The sequence below is a fragment of the Apteryx rowi genome, unplaced genomic scaffold (genome assembly GCF_003343035.1).
Source record: "Apteryx rowi isolate R43461 unplaced genomic scaffold, aptRow1 scaffold_99, whole genome shotgun sequence".
In the NCBI taxonomy this organism is placed as follows: Eukaryota; Metazoa; Chordata; class Aves; order Apterygiformes; family Apterygidae; genus Apteryx; species Apteryx rowi.
In genome coordinates, this window is record NW_020451304.1 from 1,774,634 (window position 1) to 1,787,844 (window position 13,211).

The 13,211-nt window shown below is 67.0% G+C and overlaps 1 protein-coding gene across 2 annotated transcripts in view; it reads right to left on the bottom strand.

The window, feature by feature from the left end:
* DPH1 (diphthamide biosynthesis 1) overlaps positions 1-12,059 on the bottom strand; it is a 23,527-nt gene extending 11,468 nt beyond the window's left edge. Inside the window, exons 1-3 of one of the 2 annotated variants that reach the window (XM_026055217.1) lie at positions 11,988-12,056; positions 8,902-9,042; positions 8,688-8,751 (exon numbers count right to left, since the gene is read on the bottom strand). In XM_026055217.1, coding sequence (XP_025911002.1) covers positions 8,688-8,740 — 53 coding nt within the window. In that variant the 5' untranslated portion in view covers positions 8,741-8,751; positions 8,902-9,042; positions 11,988-12,056. Of the gene's footprint in view, positions 1-8,687; positions 8,752-8,901; positions 9,043-11,987 lie in introns of both variants that reach the window. The other variant, XM_026055218.1, reaches the window with a different exon arrangement.
* Between the last annotated feature and the right edge of the window lie 1,152 nt (positions 12,060-13,211).

Genomic DNA, 13,211 nt, shown 5'->3' on the forward strand with positions numbered 1-13,211 from the left:
GCGTCCCGCCGGCGCCCGGGGCTGGCGGCGAGCCAGGGTCCTGCGCGCTCCTCCCCGCGAGCCAGGCAGGCAGCGTTACGTCGGCGGCAAGAATAGAAATGGTGGGCAGATCTGGCCAGATGGCAGAAGGTGGAGAAATCGCAGAGCGTGCTGAATATTAACAGCTCCGGCCCATCCGTCAGCGCCAGGGGAGGGGGACAGGGGAGCAGCTCGGCGTGATCGGCCCCGGCGAAGGGGCCAACCCTTCCCCGCGCCTGCGCGACGCCGGCCAGCCCGGGCCGGGGCGCCTCCGGCTCCCTCCCGCAGGCAGGCGCTTTGGGKATGGCGCGGAGCCTCCTGGCCCCCGGGAGCCGCGGGAAGCCCTCGCCGCCGGCACAGCCCGGCAGGCCAGCGGCTCCTTCGCAGCCTGCACGGCAAGGCGCCGCTGCCAGCGGCGGCTTCAACGGGGCTGGGGGCTGCCGCAAAGCTTCGAGAAGGCTCTTCCGCACCTCGCGGAGCCGCCGAGCCCCCAGCCCCCTCCTCTAATGAGAGGTGATGAGATGAACGTGAATCAGACTCCACACATCTCGGCAAAAGTGGAAAATTATTCAGCTCCTTAAGATTCAGGACGGGGAGGTCTGACTCAGAGCGGCAGCCAGCGCCGCTTAATTTTTTATAGATTAAAATGTATGCAAATTGGCCCAAACCCCAGAGAAAGTCCCTGGGGGTGAAAAGCAAGAAAGTGAAATAGCAACAGCCGCGGGAGGGGGGCAGCAGGCTGGCGGAGGTGCCCCGCGGTCCCTGCCTGCCGCGCCTGGGCCACGGGCAGGCTGCAGGCGGCCTCCCGGCATAGGCAAGTCCGCCGAGCCCWCCCCAGCCTCCGCGTGCCGCGACGGCCCCATCGGAGAAACCCTCCTGCTCCCAGGGAGCGGAGCAGCCCCGCGGGCTGGGCGAGGATGGCAGATGCCGTGCTTGGACCCCACGGCATGAGAAGATGCAGGGGGACACCTGGAGCGGAGAAAGCCCCGCGGAGCTGCTCCGTACAGTCTGGCCAGGCAGGAAAGGCCCCGCATGATCCCGCAGCGCCGAGGGGGCGAGAGGAGAGCGGCAGCTCCAGGCTGGCACGCACCAGGGTCAGCCACACGGGCTGGGCTGGACGGTCGAGCAGAGCAGGAATAATCTCCCGAGACAAATCAAAGGCGAGCATGGGGGCCTCCCCTTGATGTTTTAATCAGTTTGGTGTCGCTGGAGCCTTTCATCAAACTACAGAGGAAGGAAATGTCAATTAGCATCTACCTGCCTCTTGCGGGGGCCCGGGAGCCGCTCTCCCACTGGCCTGGCTCGGGACGCAGCCGTGGGAGCCAGGAGCATCCTCGCGGGCGCTTTGCATCCCYGCGCACGGCTCCTGCCGCTCGGCTCGGCCGCGTGGCGGCCCAAGGTCCCAGCAGCTGCGCTGCCTGGTGTTGGCAGGGAGGACGCGGTGACACGGCTGTCCCCACCCAGCGCCGAGCCGCTCGCTACAGCTGGGAGCTCATGAATATTGAACACGCGGGGAGGTTATTCATCTTTTACGTCCTGTAAACCCTGGCTCATTCTAAAAAACAGCCTGGCCTTAGCATTTTTCTCATCTTCCCCTAATTCATTATCTCCTCCTTTAAACAGATGGCTCCCGAAACTCCATTTATAAAGTGCCACGCTCAGCACTGGCAGGACGCGCACCCGAGCGGACCGGGTCCCGTCCTGGAGGCAGGGATGGGAGCGYGTCCCACCTCCGATCCCTGCCTGCCGGGGCACCCTGGAGCGCCCAGCCCGGCCGGCACGGGACAGAGGAGAGAGCGACCCAGGGACAAGTTTGGGGGGCCCTGACCCCACCCCCCCCAGCCTGAAGTAGCTAGCACTTGGCTTTGTGCCTGCTTGAGTTTTATTAGCAAAACCTTTCCGGCTCCTGTGTTTCCTAGGCTGATTTGCGGGGCAGCTCCTAAACACCACGGCTAGGGCAGCGGCAGGGAGCACGGAGTGGCCGGTCCCCGCCATCCCCTGCTGCTGGCTTTGCAGCCGGCTGCCGAGCGAAGGCACCGGGCTGGAGCAGCCCTGATTTATCCCGGCCCCCCGACAAATAAATGAGAGTGTTTGCTGCTGGCGGGAGCGCGGAGCCCCTTGACACCGCGGCAGCGTGTGAGTGATACCGCGGCGGCCCTCACCCCATAAAGCAGCACGCCGCTCTCCCTGGCGGAGGTGACTTCTCAGCCCCGGCACATCCGTCTCTCCCGGCTCCCTGCCACGCTCCATCAGTCCTTGCCCGAGAAGGGGACCGGAGGGGCCAGGCTGAGAGCTGCCGGCCCCAGGGCCGCCTGCGCCACAGGGTTGGCAGAGGACGGAGCCAGCACTGAGATGCTGGGGTGCCCACCRGCGAGCACGTCCTGCTGGGCACGGGGACAGGTTTGCTCCTTGCTTCGTGGTCACCTGCCTCCCCTGAGCATCACACCTCATACATGGTCTCGGCTCCGTGTTGTGTCACCTCCCTGCCGGGAAATGCCTAGACATAAGCATGTGGGTTAGCCTGCAAAAACCCCACACCGCATCCCGCTGGGCAGCACGAGAGCCCTACAACCACTCCGCGAACCATGCRCCCTCTCCGAGAAACTCCCGGGCACCCTGTGTGTCTCCTGCTGCCTTCCCTGCAGCTCCCAGGGTGCGGTCCCAGCCCTGCACCGGCTCCTGCCGTGGCACGGGGGCCGGAGGGTCCCCACCGCATCCTGCTATCCCGGGGCGTCCGGCCGAGCGCAGCCCCAGCAGAGAACGATGCATTTAATTAGCGGAGAAGCCAGTCACCAAGCCACATTACCCGGCTCCCAACTTCATTAGCACAGGAAGGCTGCACATAATTAAAATAATGAGTTTGCAATTTTACTGCAAACGGCTTTGGAAGAGCACCGCTGCAGCTGGGCAATTACCGCCCGCGTGCGGCGCGGGGCCCCGCGGAGCATCTGCAAGTGGGTCAGGACTGCAAGACGCGCGTGTCTCCGGAGCCCACCCCGAAAGCGGCTGTCCCCGGCCGGGTCCCCTCCYCTGCGTGGCCAGGCGGGAGGCCCCGTCCTCGCACTCGCGCACGCTCGCACCGCGGCCAGCCCCTGCCTACGCGTGCCCCGGGGAGCCCGCATCCCAGGCGGAGCACGTCTCTCCTGCCGAGGCAGCCAGGCGTATCCCAGCTCCGCACTTTGCTGGCCTTGGAGCCACAGCAAACAGACAAACCGAGCGCCCGGAGCACRCTGGCGGCAAAGCTGCCACGGCCGGCCCGCACCCGGTGCCGGGCCGCTGCCCGCTCCTCCGCAGCAGCTTCCCGGAGGCAGGGGTAGGGGGCTGCCCTTCGCGCCAGCTCCCCCGGGCTCTGCAGGGACGCAGGAGCACGACCAGCCGGCGAGGGGCACGCGGTGGCCGGCACTGCATCTTGCAGCCCACAGCAGGACGGCACTGGCATGTCCCGGCCCTGGGAGATGGCAGCCCTATAGGTCCCATACGCTTTCCCCCATGCCTCRTCCTCCCCACGCCATCGCCACCCGGGCTGAGGTTTTAAACATCTCCAGTGAAGTGAGAACTTCATTCTCCCTAATGATGCTGTTGTGTGGTTAATGACGGTGATTAAATTCCCCTGCACAGCATGCTGCACCGTGCTGCAAACGCGCTGCAAACGCTTAAAGGACAACGGGAGAAGGGAACGCGGCGCCGGCCGGCAGAGATCGGGCATCGTGAGGCCGCCCGCGCGCCTGAGGCCGGGTCCCGCACCGCTTTAGCGCCCCAGAATGATTTCAACAGCACTCAGTGCTGTCTCAGACCCACCATGCCCGGGCAGACAGGGGAGCGAGCTGGGCCCAGCATCCCGGTCCTGGTGCCCAGGAGGTGCCTGTCCAGGAGGGGACGGGCTGGCAGGCACCAGGTGGCTGCTTCAGCGGCCAGGCAGCAAGGGAGCAGCAGGCACAAGCCAGTCCTTGGAAGTTTTTCTGCTCTCGCTATCTCCGCTGCCTGGTRTAACGGGGTCTTTCAAGCTCTGCCAGGGCTGCCAGCTGCTCCGCGCGCCCCAGCCAGGACGTGGCCCCAAAAGCCCGGGCTCTGCACGCGATGCTTAACTCCTCACTGCTCAGCCGGAGATGACTCCGGTTCCTCCATCGCTCCAAGTTTGCCCTGGCAAGCTCCTGGCCTGCAGCGAGGAAAGATGGGGCAGCTGAGGCTGCCCTCCCCCAGCATCACCAGAGCCGCAGGGGCGAAAGGAGCCAGCGACAGGGCGTCCGGGGCCATTCCCAACCCGCCAGAGCTGCGGGGTCCCCGCGTCACGGCTGAGGCGCTGGGGCAGCAGGGCCGGACGGGGCTGGCGGAGGGGGCAGAGCTGGGACACCAGCCYCACGCCGCCGAGACTCCCCTGATTAGCAGGAGCTGCTCGCACCGTCGCTGGGTGAGGAGACAGAGGGATTAGCAGCTGCAAAGCCTGACAGTCGACTTTATTAACAAGGAATCAAAAGCCCAGCTGAGAGCCCAGCTGATCCGTCTGCTCCAGCCGGCAGCGGGGGGGAGAGGAGGGGATGCGCTCCCGGCCCGCCAAGCCCTTGGCCCGCGCGGCGCCCGCTGCCRCCCCCCGGCACGGCGGCTGCCGGGGTGGGAGCCTGGTCCCCCTCCTTCCGGAGGGCTGCGGTCCGAGCTCTCCCCCACGCGCCTCTCCACGCTGCCTCGCTCGCGCTCCCCCTCCTGCCGCCCTCCAGCACGAGTTACCCTCAGCCGGATTACATCAGCCGTGCTAAACGGAGCCAATTTGGAAGTCTCCGCGAGAGCATCGTGATGCGGTTGCGCCAGCCCGCGGCCCCGCCAGCTCAGCTGGCACGGCTTCCCCGCGGGCGGCAGCGCGCACGGCCGCCCCGGGACCCCGCGGAGATCCCCCCGCGCCGGGCTCGGATCCGGGCTCGCGCCCGGGCCGCAGCACCCCGCGCGCTCTCCGCCGGAGCCAGCTGCTCCAGAGAGCGCGCAGTTTTTTTAGGAAGTAGATAACGACAAACCTATTAACACTAATTAACTAGGCCTCACACCGGTCAATGCTGTAAGTGTGCTTTAAATTTCAAAGGCTCTACGCTAAGTACCTGCTCAGCGTTTCAGGAGGCAGCTGCCGTGACACTCCGGCTACATCTTCATCCGCCRGCAGCCCCGTGGGGCTCCGCGCAGCGGCGAGCGCGGCCGGAGAGCCCGGCCGGGCGAGGACGGCACGCGAGGGTCCCCAGCCCGGCCTGCCTCCCCCCAGGGCTCCCACCCCCGCTACAAACCCACCCTGCCAGCCAGAGCTTTGCTCCCGGTTGCAACGGGGAGGGGGGCTGGAGAGGCACAGACACCCGCCAGCCCTCTGCAAGGGGACAGACGGACTCACGGACAGCGCCAGCGCGCCCGTCGCTGCTCCCCCTCTACTGGAAGAGCAAGGCCACATCCCTTCTCCTGTGCCTCCCCGGCGCAGCCGGGCCATAGCGTGACTTATCTTATTAAAAGGCAGCTCCAGCAGAAGGGATAAATATCCAGACAGAGGTGGCAGGCGCAGGGCGCCCGGCTGATCCGGAGCACATCAGAGAGCCGTAACCACCRCCCCGGGGGCACCGGGGGCACCAGCCTGCCCGCGCCGGCCCCGGGCACGGCTCCACAGCCATTAACTGCTCACAGCCGTGCATGAGCATGGAGCGGGGCAGGATGCTCCTGGGATGGGCTGGCGAGAGGGTCTAGCCGCGGAGCGACAGCCCCTGCGCTCGCAGGGCGTCCCTGGGCGACGCAGGTCACCGCAGCACACGCCGCCCTCGCGCTCAGCGCACGGGTCCCTTCTGCACCCAGCAGGGAGGGGAAAATAGGGGCAGAGGCAGCCCGTGGGCCCACAGCCCCACGATGGCTGGGGACCACCAGCCCCTCCTCCAGCACAGGCCACCCCGGGGACGATGACACTCGGAGCCCCAGGCCCCGTCGCCAGCCTCGCCAAAGCAGCCGGCAGCGGGAACACGCAGCTGCAGCGATTCGCGTCACGTCGGAGCCGCGCGGGCTCCTCCAGCTCCGGCGCCCGGGTGAGAAGGGCCATCGGGAGCAGCGGCCGAGCTGCGATTTCACATTAACGCCGGCTATGAATACTAATAGCAGGACGTGCCAGGTGCTAACGAGGCCAGGAATGGCCACCTGCCAATTCACACCTCACCTACGGCGACTTAATCGGGTCCCCAGCACAGCYGGAGAAAGCAGGGACAGGGCTGGGCTCGCTCCAGACTGCGGCCATGCGGTGAGGCCCCTCCAGCCGCTGTCCTGCGCTCGCCCTCGTGCCGCCGCGGTCCCGCGCAGGGCTCCGGCAGCCGGTGTCCAGGTGCCGCGCGTTGCAGGCCTGGCAGCGAAGGAAGGATACGACCCTCCCGCTCCTCCCCRGCACCGCGGCCTCGAAGCCACCCCGGCTAAGCGATAAATGGCCAGTGCTGCTGCATCCCCGCGACAGCGCCGCTCTCATCCGGGCAGCTTCCCTGCCCTGGGCACCAGGAGCGGCATCCCGGCCGGCGGCATCTCCCCGCCAGCGCCCCGTCTCCCGTCGGCACCCCCAGCCCTGCAGAGCGCCCCTCGCAGGGAGGGCGAGTCCGGTGGGGATCCCATCGCCCCGGCAGCGCTGGTGGATGACGGGAAGTGGGGCTTAAGGTTTCATTCAGATAAAAGAGCCCCTTAATCCGCTGCCTTTGAAGTCGGAGACATGAAAGCGGCTCTGTGCCAAAGCCGGAGAAGAGGCAGCTTCACTTAAAGGGACAGGCCCACGCGGAGCCGCCTGCGCCCCACACTCGTCCCCCCGCCAGCTCCCACCTTCCCACCGCTCCTGAACCCAGCCCCACGGGCGGGATGCAGCCGTGCGCGGCCCCACGGGAGACGATGGCAGAGCCGGGGGGGGGGGGGAACAAAGCCCCCAGCCCCGCCGCTGCGCTGCAGCCGACAGGCACCGCCACGTCCCCACCCGGCACGGCCGCGGCGGCTGATCGGCTAACGGCGGTGGGGAAGCTGAGCCTGCTCGCACCGGGAAGACAGTATACTAATGAGTGCCGCGACCCTGATCACAGGCGAGGTATACGGTGCTATTAGCACTAATTCACTGTGCGAAAACAGAGAGGGGCTGGGGAGGGGGCAGCCGCAGCGGGGAGGCGGATTACAGGCGCGGAGCGAGGCGTGCACGACGGTAAAGAGATTATGGCCAATTTCTGCAAGGTGCCCGAATGCGCTGCCACTGCAAAGCCGCGAGCTCCTCTCCAGCGCCTCGAACCGCCTCCCTGCTTCATCCTCACCTCCCGCTTCTGCCAAGCGGCAGAGGAAAATCAGGGAAGGAGCCGCAAGGAAAGGGCAGCTGGGATGGGGGGGGTCCCTGGCAAGAGACGCTGGCGGTCACCTCCTTTGGGTGCATGGACCTCAGTGCCAGCAGGGCCCCTGCGCTGCGAGGTGAGCCATCACCATGGCCTCGGGCCTCCTCAGCTGGAGGAGAAGGGCTGCCGCGAGGACCTCCACGCAGAGCGGCGCAGCCATGAGCAGGTCCCGCAGGGCGCRGGCAGCCGCGGGGGCCAGAGGAGGAGGCGGAGGAGGAGGGCAGGGGACCTCCGCGGCGGCCGGCGGCCCCGCTGCCACCCCCCCTCGCAGGCTGAGCTCCTGCGGCAAGCGCACAGGCACCGAGCTCGCGTCAGGCGGTTGTTAACACGGTTGCTCTCTGGCTCCATTACCCAGGCGAGGGCCTGGACATGCCGAGCTTGTCGGCAGCTCCACACAAAGCACCGAGGGGAGCAGAGACGTGCGGTGAGAGCCGGGCCGGCGCGGTGCTGGCCGGCACCTCCCAGGACAGGCGGCAGTGTCCTGCCTCCCCYGAGCCCTCTGCGACCTGCGGCAGGATGGACGCGTCGCCTTCCCCGGCCACGCTCCGAGCCGGGGCCACCCGCACCCCCCGCGAGCGCTGCTCTCGCGGGCACTCAGATGCCAGGCCGTGCTCACGCTGCAAAAGTCACCGTCGCCCTAAGGCTCTGCGGCCAGACAGCAGGGCTGGCCGCGCTCGCCGGGGACGCGCGAACCCAGCGCGGGCGACGTCAGAGCCAGCGGGAAGTGCCGGCGCTTCCCTGGTCCCGGGGAGCACAGCGGGGCCGTGCCCTCGCCCTCCCCGCCTGCCCCACGTCCCCGCGGGCACGGCCGGGAGCCGGGTCGCTGCTRCCGAGATCACAGCCCGCGCCGGGGCCCCACGCACGCCGCCGCGTGCGGGAAGGGCGCAGCGCCGCAGCGCAGCCGGGGCAAGGCAGTGCTGGCTGCCGGCCTCAGCTCACCATGGGCGCCAGGCAGGGACAGCACGAGGACGAGGCACGAGCCGGAAGGACCAACGCTCCCCGGCTGGTACGTTTGGGAGGCTGCGACACGCAGCGAGGCTCCTTTGAGCGCTTGCCAGCCTCCAGGACAGCCGTCCCGTCCCCCTGTGCTGCCCTGGGAACCACCTGCCGGAGCAGAGCAAGCCGTAAGCCCAGGCTGCTCCTTCCCAAGCAGAGCCTTGGGCCAAATCGCCTCGCCCAGGCCCGGGCAGTCCTGCGACGGCGCTCTCGTCCCTGGCAGCAAAGGAGCCCGGCAGCCAGCAACGGCCCCAATGCCCTCCRCAGCCCATGGAGAGGAGCCCAGAAACGCAGCGAGGCAGCCAGCCTTTCCCTTACCGTTCAATGATGTCCGCGATGGTGCACGCAAACATGAGGAGGCCTTCRGGCATCTGCAGGGCCACTGCAAAGAGAAACATCCCTGCAGTTAGGGTGGGCTGGATGGGATGCTTACGCTCCGAAGCCAGGACCTTGGCACCAGCCCCCATCGCGCACCGGGAGACAACGCGCCACGCTACAAACAGCAGCCGCAGGAATGACCCAACYGACTCACCCCTCGCAAAACAGCCTCAGGCAGCAAAGGACATAAGGACGTAAGGAAGAGGCAGTACAGCGTGACCCTCGGAGGCCCAGGCAGTCTGTGAATGCGCAGTCACACCTTGGGCTGGATCTGTTCTGCGTCTTTGAGCCCATCCTGTGTGAACACATCTAATCCCTTTTTGAACCCACTGACACTTTTGGTCTCCGCTGCTTCCTGCAGTAATGAGTTCCAGATTTTAATTATGTGCTGCACAGGAAAAGGTACTTTCTTCTGTTTATTTTAAACCTGCTCCTAATAATGTAAACGTGTGCCCCTAGTTCTCCTGTTACAAGAAAGAGTGAATAATCATCGCCTATTCAACCTCTCTGCATCATTCATAATTCTATATCCCTCTATCATATCCCCCTTCATTCGTCTCTTTTCCAGCTAAAGGATCTAAATCTATTTAATCTCTCATTGTACAGAAGCTGTTCCAGCCTTTGATCGTTCCTTGTTGCCCTTCTCTGCACCTCCCCTTGCTTCTTCTCTACCAGTTTTGAGAGGGTGGCCAGCAATGCACACAGCTTTGTGCGTAGCATGAATTTATTCATAGCAGAATGATGTTTCCCATTTTGTTCTCTCCAAACGATTCTGAAYAATCCCTTTGCCTCTGCACCGCTCGCCCGGGGCTGGGAGGTGCAGCCCATGGCACCAGGCTCCCCRCGCACCCGCTCCAGGGGACGCGGCTGGGAGCCACCCGTGGGTTCTCCCGTGTCCGGCGACCCCGGCGCCGTCCCCCAGCCCCGGGGCGGCGGGTGGGCTGGAGGCAGTGAGATGGACGAGCAGCGACCCGGCACCCGCCGTGCCCAGGGGAAAACACAGCCTTTCGCTTTGGCAGCGGGTCCCATTAATCCCGCTGTCATTTCACCTCCAGATGTTACTAACACATCCCAGCACCAGCGATATTTACCCAAACGTCCCTCTCCAAATCCCTTTCCAACCGAAATCCCCATGCTGCCAAGCCAGCCCCCGTGGCAAACATGAAGCTATTTAAAGACCCAGTCCAAATTGGGCTAAGCTCGCCCTGCTCCAACCTGCAAAGCACTCTGAAAGCTAAACACGGCTCATGAGCCTCAGCTTGACCCGGCAGGACCAGCCGGGGCAGGCAGCAGCTTGGGGGACCCGCCGCCCCCAGGCATCGCCAGCCCCGTGGCTGTTCGGGACCATTCGGGGCTGCGTTCGCGCTCCTGCCGCCGGCTTGTGGAGAGAAGAGCCCCAAGAGCGCTACCGAAAAGCGCTGGAGGCCTGAAGGCAGCAGAAATCGGGGAAGACGCCCTGATGCTGCTGGGGGGGGGGACCGTGCCCGGGGGCGAGGACCGCGGGGGGCACGGCCCGGCTCCCTCGAGGGGGTCAGGGCCCTCCCRGCCCCGCGGGGGAACCCCTCCGCCCTGCTCCTCGCGCCCGGGCCGCCCGCCAGCGAGCAGATCTGCAAACAGATTTGCCTTCCCCGGCGAGGCGGCGGGGGCGGCCGGGGGAGCACGAGGCAGCTGGGGCGCTTTCCGCTGGCACGGCGCTCGCCCCGCACCCCTCGGAGAGCGGCCGTGGGGGGACACCCCGCATCCCGGCCCAGCTGCCCCAAATCCCGCGGCGGGCAGGAAGCGGGCAGGGCCGGGCCGGGCTGGCAGCGAGCCCCCGGCTCCCCTCGCTCCAGCCGTGCAGGCGCCACGCGGGAGGCTGCGTTCCCCAGCAACGAGCCACTGGCTGGGCTCGGCACATGCAGATTTTAAATCCCAGCATGGCTGACTGGCTGATGGGCTCAGCTCCCAGCTCTAAAGCCTAAATCCCAACTGCATATTTACATTTAATTAGGAGGTGCCAAGCAGCGAAACACGGTAACGAAAGCCGGAGCAGCGCGGGCTGGACAGCCTCTCCGTGTATCCCCCGGACAGCCCGGCGCCTCGCGCCGCATCTAGGCGATGCCGGCTCGGATCTAGCGGCCCCACAGCCTCCGGCGTCCCAGCCCGACCTGCCTGGCTTCCCTGCCAGCGCTAACAGGGGCTGCCGGAGCCAGCRACCTGCCCGCGGTCACACAGGCGGGCTGCGACACGCGGCGAGAGACCCGGGTCACGGGAGCATCTCCCGGTGCTCCCCCCCGTGACACCTGCCAGCCTCTGACAAGGTGCCAAAGGCTCGGTGGCAGCTGGCGGAGACATTCCCAGGCGGATGCAGCGTTTTGAAGCTGGCTCTGCCCAGAGCCCCCAGCGACGCGCGACCCGGCGAGCTGCAGCACGTCAGCCCTGCCCGTGGGCACGGCGAGGACCAGGGATGCTGACAGCACCTGGGGATGGAGGGGAGGCACCGTGCGCCGCTGTCCCCCCAGGCCGGGAGGCAGCCCGTGGCCGGAGGAGCGCCCCAGTGCGYGGATGGCCTTGGATCCTGCATCCCCCAGCGCCCTGCCTGCCCCGCAGCACCTCAGCATCTGCTCCGGAGGTTTCTCACCCACCTGGGGCCAGAGCAGCCCCCCGAGGACCCACAAGCTCAGTTAAGGCTGGAGTGTGATGTAGCTCGGCTGATCCCTCTCCCCCCCCAAACAACCCCGGAGGCAGGCGAGGGCCTCCGGCCCCTCCAAGCCCCCCCCCAGGCACTGCGGGCTTCCCCCCGTGCACAGCCCAGCTCCGGCAGCATGGCAGAAAGCACAGGAAGAGGCGAGAGCAGCAGCTGAGACCTGGCCGGCGTCCCAGACCCATCTCCGCAGGATGACAGGTCCGTGCAACTCAACCTGCCCTGTCCAATGCGATTATAATCCTGAGATACAGATATATTAACTCATCTCAAGAGGAGGGAGAGCTCCCCGAGACAGATCCTAAACACCAGCGTGCAGCAGCCGCCCGGGCCTGACTGACAGCTTGGCGCCAGCAGCATCTTCCCCCGGGAGCGCAGCTCCGAACGCACCAGCCTGACCGTGCCCCAGCGTCACGCACGGCCTGAGCGGCTTCCCACCGGCAGCCGGGGAGCTCAGCGCTGCTCCGAAGCCCCTCAGACCCCGGCGCGCTGCAGGCACAACCCTGCTTTGATCCTGGAGAGCGTCGTTCCGGGCACACGGCACAGCTGGCACTCACCCTTCCTGGCCTGAGCCTGCCGAATCCTCCACACGGTCTTGGGGATCTCGAAGTTGTAGTTGCTGGGCAGGACCTTGACGGCCTCCTGGAGCTCCTGGTTGTTGAGGATCTCCTCGGGGACCTGCTTCGCCACCCGCCGCACAGGGTCTCGGGCTGCGGGAAAACCAAGGCGTCTTACCCAGAGGAACGAGGAGGCAACCCATCCCGTAGACCACAGCCCGCTGGGTGCCCTGGCTGCCAAGGGACACCGGGCAGCCCTGACACCACCCRAGGACAGGGGACAACAAGGCAGGAGAAGGGCACGGGGTTTCTGCTCCCTGCCACCGGCACCTGGAACAGGCAGGGCAGCAGCAGGCCGGCTTTGGGGGCTCAATTTGCAGGGAAAAACGTCATTTGCACCAAGAARGCACTGCTGTAACTTCGTAAAACCCTCACTGCTGCTCCCCACAGCTGGTGCCCATGCGCCGAGCCCCAAGTCAAGCACGACTAGCTGCAACTCTCAACCGCGAGCGTCCCAAGGCCGGTGGGAGCCTGCACCCCGCAGCCTGCTACGGACCCCGGGCGCCGAGCGTGCAGCCTCGCGGCAACCCGCTCCCCGCAGAGGGCAACCTTCCCGGCAGGGCAGCGAGCCACAGCTGGGCCCGGCGCCCGCTGCAGCGCGAGCCCCCCGCAGCCCCACGCCGGCACCTCGGCGTCCCCCTACGCCGCAGGGCTCCGGCAGCGGGAGAGCCGGGCCCGTCCCCGTGCCGGGAAGGCCCCTGCACCCCACCATCGTGGCCCGCGTCCCCCGCCAGCGCGGCGCCAGCAGGATCCACCCCCTCGCTCCGCGGAGTCACCGCGCGGCGGGGGAGTGACAGCAGCGGGATTATTCACTATTTCCAGCCCGCGAAGCGTCAGCCCCAGGCTGCACGGCACCAGCGCACATGAGCCACCAAACCCTCCGCACGGCCCACAGCGGGAGCCGCAAAAGGGCCAGCTGGGCCCGGCCCCGACGGGGGCCGCTCCCCCGGCACCAGCCGGGCCGCCCACGCCCGGGGCACCCGGCCAAGCCGAGACAGCACCCAAAATACCAGGCGCGGCGGGTGCCCACGTCAACCACCGGGGAAGGGGCGCAGGGCAGCGGCGCGGGGAGGCCTGAAAGAGCAGCTTGCTATTCCTGGCCGCGCGCAGCTGCCGGGCCCCCGTGGGCTCCGCTGCGTCACGGCCCCGCGGCGCCGGGCGAGC